General features: G+C 39.3%; 1 protein-coding gene across 1 annotated transcript; it reads right to left on the reverse strand.

Moving 5' to 3' along the window:
- Positions 1-285: 285 nt before the first annotated feature.
- On the reverse strand, positions 286-2094 carry LOC110684931. The gene has a single exon (XM_021861372.1). The coding sequence runs from the start codon at positions 2092-2094 to the stop codon at positions 286-288; it is 1809 nt and encodes a 602-aa protein (XP_021717064.1).
- Positions 2095-10107: the final 8013 nt, after the last annotated feature.

Raw genomic sequence — 10107 nt, forward strand, 5'->3', positions numbered from 1 at the left:
GAAGTAAAACTTACAGAGTTTCCTTTGTCACATAATTGTGATATATACTGAGCAAATTGTGCATTAAGCCCTCGACCAGGAACACATTATCAATGGAATGAGATTTTGATCTACCAATTTTGCCTTTTCCAATGATCTCGCCCTTCTTATTATCCCCAAAGGTTATTGTTCCTCCAGGGTAGTCTTCTAGTGAGAGGAATTTTGATTTATCACCTGTCATATGCTTTGAAAAATTGCTGTCGAGATACCACGAGTTGTTCCCCCTCACTAGGACCTGCAAGAAAACTAAGCATTAGGATCAGGAACCCAAGGTTCCTTGGGTTCCTTAGACGTGGATGCAATATCAGTTTTCTTGACCCACACTTGTTTTACATTTCTTTTATCAGCTTCTTCTCTTATCCTACACTGTCCATAGAGATGTCCAATCTTACCACAAAAAGTGCATACCTTCATGCTGGGAAGCTCAACATATTTCTTTTTCTTACCTTTCTTGGTCATATAACCAAGACCTTCAGTTCTTTTTCCTTGAGCTTCAGCTATCCACTTTGGTATGACTTTTGGGTCAATACTTCTATCCTTTTTAGCATTCAGTTCCGATTCAAGTTGATCCTTTTGGGTTTTTAAAGTAGAAAGCTCATTTTTCAAATTTTCAAAATCAACATTGAATTTAAGCAATTGATCGCTTGAGGAACTGCTAGAACTGATATCAGAATTCATGAGCTTATACTGAGTTAATTCAACATTCAGAAGAATACTTTCATTCTTAATTCTATCAGTTATCTCAGTTATGTGTTTGTATTTAAAATCAAGTTCTCTTAGTTTGCTTTGAGACTTGGCATAGGCTGTTTCCAACCAAGCACCATGTTCTTTGCAAACCTTAAGAGCTTTTTCACATTTATTCAATTTTACACATGTATCTCTAAAGAATTCTTCTTCTTCTAGACATATATCTATAAAGACATCTTTAGAGAGAGTTTTAAGCTGTTTAGGATCAAGAAATACCTCTTTCTGGAGTTCCTCAAGGTAAGCCTTTTCATCATCTGATTTGGCCATTAAACAGAGATTGGCTATCTCCTTTTCTGGCTGGTCATCATCTTCTTCTTCATTCTTTGAGTCTCCCCAGGCTACTGTCATGGCCTTCCTCATGTCTGACTTCTGATAGTTTGCTTTGCTGAATTTTTCTCTTCCCTGTTCCTTAGCCTTTCCTTTTCCTTTATCATTTCCCCAAAGAGGACAATCTCTGATAAAGTGATCTGGGGATCCACACTTGTGGCAGTTGTAGTCAGTTTTTGGATTTGAGGTCTTTTTCCCGAAGTTCCTTGAGGTTCGGCCTTTCTTGAACATCTTTTTGAATCTTCGCACAATTAGGGCAGCCTCATCCTTGTCCACTTTTGAGTCTTCCTCCTCATCAGCCTTAAGATCCAATCCCTTGTTCCTCATGGGTTCATTGTTGACTCGAAGGTGTAGCTCATGAGTCATGAGAGAACCTGCTAGTTGTTCAATATTGAACTTGGTAAAGTCCTTCGTTTCCTGAAGGGCTGTCACCTTAGCTCTCCACCTCTCATCTTGTGGAGGACTTCTAAGAACCATCCTAACCTGCTCATCTGTAAGAATCTGTCTACCACGGGAAACCAACTCATTTATGATGTTATTAAAACGGGTTAGCATCTCTTGAATGGTTTCCTTAGGCTGCATTTCAAATCTTTCATACTTGGACATAAGTAGATCGATTTTTGAGCGTTTAACCTCATTAGTTCCTTCATGAGTAATCTGCAGCAAATCCCAGATTTCCTTAGCGTTCTTGCACCCCATAACACGATTGTGTTCGTGAGGTCTAAGTCCACAGTGGAGCAATTTCACAGCCATAGCATTTATTTCCATTTTATCAAAATCCTCTTTTTCATATTCATACATAGGCTTAGGGATTACCTCATTCTGAGCATTAGTTTTGGTGACTTCAAAATCACCAACCTCGATGACCCTCCAGACTTGGTAGTTCTCTGCCTTGATAAAGATCTCCATGCGGTTCTTGCCGTCGAACATAGGAGGCCTCTGTGTTGAGTATCCTTCCTCGAGCTTCTCATGAGTATTCATTTTCTCCAAGACCTTTCTTCTTCTGGGTTTCCTAATTTTCCTAGAAGTTAGGCTCTGATACCAATTGTTGTTTTAATGAATACTACAAGAAGGGGGGTTATATTGTAGTATGAGAATTTAGCCTAACTTTTTGCGGAATTAAACTTAAGTTAGCTAAAGGAACTGAGAGATTAATCTAAAGGAACTAAAGAATGCAAGAGAGATTTTACGTGGGAAACTCCTTGGCCCTAACAAGGAGAAAAACCACGACCACTTGGGATTTTGGGAAAAGAATCTTCACTATAATAGGGCAAATGATCCTATTCCAAGCTAAAGACTCAAACTCAAGTTCCTCTACGAACTTGAGACCCTGAGGAACAAGTCACCCAACTTGTTACTCTTCTCTTCTCGTTCTCTCTTCTCACTTCTATGTTCTCTCTTCTCTTTCTCTTCTCTCTCTCTCTCTTCTCTTTCTCATACACAAACGTTCACTTGAACTTCCCCATTCCCAATTACAACTCGAAAGAAAAACAAACTCTAGTATAAGAACATTTAGAACACTCTAATAGACTTGTATAGAATTGGACTCTTAACTCAAATAAAAGATGAAAACTTTTGTGAGCAAAGGGTGAGTTTTTCCATCTGAAATCAACAAATATTTATAGACCAAAATTTGTTTAGGAAAAACTTCTTTGTGCAGCAAATCCATTACGCCACTTCTCATACCCACTAAGAAGATCATGTCCCTAAAATTAAGGGACCATGAACACCTCAATGTGGAAGACCATGTCTAGAAGAAGAACATGGGAGAGTAGGCCGCAAGTTTAGAGAAAACGTGGAGATTTTATTTTGTCAAAAACATTTTCCGAAACTCAAAAAAAGAAAATAAATTCTTTTTAATTTAAGAAAAATATAAAATTTAAATTGCAACAGTTTTCCTAAAAACTAGCATGCACAATATTTTATCCTAAGACCAATTCCATGCTGATTTTTCGAGTGTAACTAACTTTCTTATACTTACATAAATCCTAAGATAAATAAAATATTTAGTCTTCATGTTTCTCTGATGAAGCTTCTACTCCGAGGCTTCTGTTCCTTGGAAGGAACTTCTCTTCTGTAGTCTTCATTTCTGAAGCGCCAGTTCTTGTGAGGGAACTCTTCTCTATGGCTAGCTCTGCTTCTGGCCTTCTTGTTCCTCATGGTATTTTTACAAGACACTTCATTCTCCTAGTCTTCGTAACTGAGTACACACTTAAACAATCAAGCTCTTATTAGTTTGTAAGTAAGTGAGGTTGTGTCATCATCAAAATTATTAAGTCCAACACCCACATTGATGGGAGAGCTTTTCACGCTCTTATTTTTCCTATAAATACCCAAGTTGGGTTATTGGGAAAATTACTTGAGTGAGAGTTGAAAAAGGCATCACCATTGTGAAAACCTTTGAACTCACTAATCACTCGAGTTTTGGTTGGGCCTTGCTAACTCCAAGGCATTGGACCGTTTCGGTGGTCGAGTTGTGGGTGGACTATCGTTGTTGGCGGCCGTCGTATTTTCGAGGCTAGCTTTCGATTTAAGAGCCCCTTCCATTTGGGCGAAGCACGCTCCAAAGGTAATTCTCTTGTCTTAATCTTGTGATTAATTTATTTATGTTAATGGTTTTATTTATTGCTAGTGTTGTCTTGGTTTTGGGTTTGTTTCCGCAGTGAGTCGGACTCACCAAACCCCAACAGTAACGTCAACCATTTGCTTCTTAAGCTCATTGACTTCTTCTTGACTTGCCATTATTTTCTTAGCTTTTCTTTTTCGAATCACTGGTTTATCAAAAATTTGAACTTGAATGAAGGTGTTGTCCTTGATTAATCGTCCTTCTCTCCTTGACCAAGTACTGTAGAAAGGGAAATTAAGGATATTCTTTGTTAATTATTTGACTCAAACTCTATTAAACATGCAATAAATGGAAGTAGGATGGAAGAATAAATATTGTGATATGAAGGAATCATGCAGACGGAGAGATATGAAAAAATTAGGAATAAAATGTACCCCCAAGTCAAATGACGGTAAAAACCGACTCATGCATGAACCTAAGACATGGTCATGGTGTGAAAAGAGTATGTACAAAGTATGTGCTAAGACTAGTGAGTGTAGGTGACATGTTAAGACTTGTGTCATGACCATGTGGCTAGACTATGTGACTAGACTCAAGCAAAGACTAAGTTAAGACTTCATGTATATGCATTAAACTGGACAGGCTGTGGTATTTTCGTCATAACTTTCGATATGTGCCTCTTATTGGGATGAAACCAACTCCAAATTAAGGATAAAACTCGGGGCTATAGATCCATATTTTCTACGACTCGTAACTCTTCCTAGAACTCCGAATATGACCAAAACAAGTTGACGCTTGTGCAGTATACGGGAATAAAAATCCGGGTTACTTAAAGGGACTATGACTCGATTTTAGACATATTTATTAGCTCAAATAAATTAATCAATTAATTAAGCAAAGTCTTTTAGTCCTTAATTAGTTTATTAAGACTTATTAACAAACACAAGTGAAACCAAACGGTTAGTTTAGTCACATAATAAGTATGCATAAGTAAGAGATGCACAAGTAGTCAAGTAGTCACAATATGATGCAATGAGTTTTGAACCTAACCATGGCTCTAGTTCTCTAAAGTTCAAGGATATGGGTTAGTCAAAGAGGGTCCATGGTTAATTGTCCAGATGCACCGCGTGAAAGCCTTACCTTTTGAAGGGTTGGCGCGTGTGGATGAGACACCGCGAATTAAAAACTTGCTTCCATTGTTTGGTGAATTCAACATTCTCGGATGTACCCTTTGTTGAACAGAGCGTTCAATCAGGTAGATGGAGCATGAATTCCCCAGGGTTATGTCCATATGTAGAACACAGATGGGTTTCAGAAAAGTGAGAAAAACTCAATCAGGAATTAGGATCGAGCAAACAGTGCTAAAAACTGGTCAAAATTAGAACGCATATTTATGGCTCGGTATTGGAAGAACTTGGCGCCAGCGAACAGAGGTCGTCGCCGCAATTCGGATCTAGTGCCTGGCGACAAGAGTGTTGCCTGGCGCCAGAGTCAAATCCTCGGCGACAGACTCTGTTTTCTGACGCTAGTTCCTAAATGCCTTAGCAGTTTTTTGTGTTCGATAAAATTTTCCAGTTTCGCGCAGCATTATTTCGATCCTAGTTGTGAAAGATATTCCTCAAATTTCCTACCTGTAAAAATCCTATGTTTTGAAGTCGTTACGGATGGTCTTTCCAATGAGATCTTTTTTATGCATATGACAATAATGTTAATCAAAATTACGCACATGAAATACTTAGAACTTTCCATGTTTAATCAACTCATTCGAAATCATTGCCAAAATAAATTTTAGGAATTAAAATAGAAATCCTTCCCAGTGGTCTGGAACCAAGACTGGTAGTTCGGGGATGAAGGTACAAATCCAACCTAAAAGAGATTGAACCTGCCCTAATAATAGGCCTCTACTTTATTCTAATCGTATTTTTTTTTTTTGGAAAATAAGATTTTATTACCAAAAAGAGAAAGTTACAACTTACAAAAGCTAAGTTATAACTACCACCAGAACACCAAAAGACCTGAAAACAACAGGTCACCCCACGACCAGTTCTAGACCCAAACCTAGCCACCTTCTAGGAAGGGTTCTAGGAAGGGCCTAGAACAACTGGACTCAGATTTCCGGCCACCTTCTAGGAAGTATTCCGGAAACCAGGACCAGACAACAAAAAACCAGAAAACAACAAAGCCAAACATCCGAAAGTCACCCAAAACTACAGCCAGAAGTAGAAATGCCTGCAAATCGACTAAAGAAACCAATAGAACAAAGATAAACAACAAAACGAGCACCAAAGCAACAATAACAACATACTGCAGCAACAAAAACAAAACCAAAACATCAGTGCATTAACATAATCAGCAGTGCAGCAGCAAGAAAACAGGGCACAGCAACACCAAAAGCAGAACGCAGCACCAGCAGCAAGGCAGGACATTGCAGCAGCAGCAGAAAGCAGCAACAACAAACAGCAAACAGCATAACAGCAACACACTGCAGCAACCCAGCAGCTCAGCAAAGCACAACAAAACACAAACTACCAGCAGCACCACACCAGTAGTGCAGCAAACAGCAGCACTCAGCACAGCACAACAGAACACCCAGCAGCAAAGTATTGCAGAACAGTAGAGAAGAAAAGCAGCAGCAACAAACACCACCCACAGCCTACAGCAGCACACTGCAGCAACAACGCAGGCAGCAGAGTACTGAGCAGACCAGAGCAGCAGCATAAAAAACATAACAGCAATGCAGCAGCACCACCAGACAACAGCAACAACAATAGCACCAGAACAACAAAGCAGAGGCTAAACCAGCAGGCAGACAGCAGTGCATAGCAGTGTACAGCAGAACACCTAGAAGAGCACAGCACCAAAAGCACAAAGACAGCAAGCAAACAGCCACACCAGCATAAAAAGAACAACAACAAAACAAGAACAACGGGAACCTTGACTAAAAAAGAAAGAAACCAGAACACACGCACAAGGAGCCCGAGACAAGCCCTAGACAATCAAATATTTGCTTCCCGCCGGGATTCTACAAACTGAATGAAAGAGAATATCCCGAACAAGAGCATCAACTTATTTGCAGCAACCAGTAAAGAGAACTGCATTCCTTTGAATCCAAATACCATAAACTGTTTCAGTGAAGGCCACCTAGATCACTTTATTCTTTAATCTGGAACTTCTGCAGATTTTCTTCATCCAATCAATCTCATCACTAAACTGCTGAACAGGCTTGGAAACAAGCAAGATCCCCAAAACCTTACTCCAAACCTTCCTAGAGAAATCACAATAAAAAAAATAGATGCTGAACACTTTCATTGCCATTCAAACAAAGGAAACACTTTGGATCACAAGAGATGTGCCATTGAAGCAACCTATCCTTAGTGAAAAGCATATTCCATAAAGCTAGCCACAAGATGAAAACACTCTTGGGAGTTGCTAAGTTATGGCAAGTAACTCTCTTCCAAGGAACTTTAGGCACTTGAGGCCTAATAGCAGCATAAAGCTTCTTGATTTTCAACTTCTTGTCCTGAACGAAACCATCCCATCCCCCTTGATCATTCACAATATCTCTACAACTCAAAATCTTCTTCAAAAACCAGGAGCATCTAGCAGGGGGGTAGGAGTGGTCCAACAATCTTTATGCTTGAAATAGTAGATATGAACCCACTTAACCCAAAGATTATCAGCCTTGTGAGCAATATCCCAAAGTAACTTAGTGACAGCTGCTTTATTCCACTCAGAAAGAGAAAGCAGGTTCCAGCCACCGCAAACTTTAGGAAGACAGACATTATTCCAAGAAACCAAAGACTTCTTAGCAGGAGCAGAGGATCCAGTCCAAAGAAAGCATATGAACCTCGCCTCAATCTCTTTAAGAATTTTCTTCGGAAGAATAAAAATTTGAGCCCAATAAGTCTGGATACCAAACAACACACTCTTCACCAATTGAAGCCTCCCAGCATAGGACAAGTGTTTAGCCATCCATCCTTGAATTCTAGTAGTGACTCTCTCCACCAAAGGCCTACATTGAGCAATAGTAAGCTTCTTTGAAGAGAGAGGGACCCCAAGATACCTAAAAGGAATGGAGCCTTGAGAAACACCAAGAAGCTCCCTCAACTCATTCTGAACATCAACAGAGACTCCTCTAATGTAGACTTCACTTTTGTCAAGATTAGCAGAAAGCCTAGAGGCACCCGAGAATTTCGAGAAGGCTTAGAAGAGAAGCTTAACAAAAACACTATCAGCTCGAGAAAACATCAATAAGTCATCAACAAACAACATGTGAGTTAGGTTTAACTTTTCACATCTAGGGTGAAAGTTAAAGTCAGGAGACAACCTAAGCTCATCAAGGCATCTGGAGAGGTATTCCATACCAATAGCAAAGAGAAAGGGAGACATAGGATCACCTTGCCTTAACCCTTTCTTAGCTTCAAAGGGGGGGGGGGCAGGAAAACCATTAATAAGAATAGAATAAGAGACAGAAGTAAGACAATTCCAGATCCAATCAACAAATCTCTGAGGGAAACCAAGCTCTTGCATGACAGTGATCAAGAAACCCCCCTCAACCGAATCATAGGCTTTCCTCAAATCCACCTTAACCATACACCTGGGAGAGATAAATTTGTGATCATAGCCTTTGATCAATTCAGTTGCAAGAAGAATATTGTCAACAATGTGCTTGCCAGGAATGAACCCTGCCTGAGCATCATCAATCACCTCACCAATGACAGCAGCAAGCCTAGCAGTTATGATTTTAGAAATGAGCTTATAGACCACAGTACAACAAGCTATAGGTCTAAAATCCTTAACATGAGAAGCAGAAAGGACTTTAGGGACCAAAGTAATAGTTGTACAATTCCATTGCCTAGGCAAAATCCCATTATTAAAGAAATCAATAACACTTGCATAAATATCATCTTTCACAATATGCCAAGCTCTCTTAAAGAAAAAGGAGTTAAAGCCATCAATACTATGAGCTTTATTGTTATCAATTCCCTTAAGACCAGCATCAATTTCAGCATGAGAGATAGACTTGTGTCATGACCATGTGGCTAGACTATGTGACTAGACTCAAGCAAAGACTAAGTTAAGACTTCATGTATATGCATTAAACTGGACAGGCTGTGGTATTTTCGTAATAACTTTCGATCTGTGCCTCTTATTGGGATGAAATCAACTCGAAATTAAGGATAAAACTCGGGGCTATAGATCCATATTTTCTACGACTCGTAACTCTTCCTAGAACTCCGAATATGACCAAAACAAGTTGACGCTTGTGCAGTATACGGGAATAAAAATCCGGGTTACTTAAAGGGACTATGACTCGATTTTAGACATATTTATTAGCTCAAATAAATTAATCAATTAATTAAGCAAAGTCTTTTAGTCCTTAATTAGTTTATTAAGACTTATTAACAAACACAAGTGAAACCAAACGGTTAGTTTAGTCACATAATAAGTATGCATAAGTAAGAGATGCACAAGTAGTCAAGTAGTCACAATATGATGCAATGAGTTTTGAACCTAACCATGGCTCTAGTTCTCTAAAGTTCAAGGATATGGGTTAGTCAAAGAGGGTCCATGGTTAATTGTCCAGATGCACCGCGTGAAAGCCTTACCTTTTGAAGGGTTGGCGCGTGTGGATGAGACACCGCGAATTAAAAACTTGCTTCCATTGTTTGGTGAATTCAACATTCTCGGATGTACCCTTTGTTGAACAGAGCGTTCAATCAGGTAGATGGAGCATGAATTCCCCAGGGTTATGTCCATATGTAGAACACAGATGGGTTTCAGAAAAGTGAGAAAAACTCAATCAGGAATTAGGATCGAGCAAACAGTGCTAAAAACTGGTCAAAATTAGAACGCATATTTATGGCTCGGTATTGGAAGAACTTGGCGCCAGCGAACAGAGGTCGTCGCCGCAATTCGGATCTAGTGCCTGGCGACAAGAGTGTTGCCTGGCGCCAGAGTCAAATCCTCGGCGACAGACTCTGTTTTCTGACGCTAGTTCCTAAATGCCTTAGCAGTTTTTTGTGTTCGATAAAATTTTCCAGTTTCGCGCAGCATTATTTCGATCCTAGTTGTGAAAGATATTCCTCAAATTTCCTACCTGTAAAAATCCTATGTTTTTAAGTCGTTACGGATGGTCTTTCCAATGAGATCTTTTTTATGCATATGACAATAATGTTAATCAAAATTACGCACATGAAATACTTAGAACTTTTCATGTTTAATCAACTCATTCGAAATCATTGCCAAAATAAATTTTAGGAATTAAAATAGAAATCCTTCCCAGTGGAGTCACCAAAAACCATAGGGAATATTTCAAGCATTACCCCTAGCTTGAACCCCACTGTGATCATACACTTAAGGATGGTGGCGTCCAAAGGGAAAGAAGTTAGAGCAAAAGAGTCGCCAACAAGTTTTAGGAACATGTA

This window comes from Chenopodium quinoa, unplaced genomic scaffold (genome assembly GCF_001683475.1).
Source record: "Chenopodium quinoa cultivar QQ74 unplaced genomic scaffold, ASM168347v1, whole genome shotgun sequence".
NCBI lineage: Eukaryota > Viridiplantae > Streptophyta > Magnoliopsida > Caryophyllales > Amaranthaceae > Chenopodium > Chenopodium quinoa.

What these genes read in the sequence shown, in the direction of transcription:
- LOC110684931 (XM_021861372.1), bottom strand. Translation starts at nt 2,094, where the DNA reads ATGAATACTCATGAGAAGCTCGAGGAAGGATACTCAACACAGAGGCCT.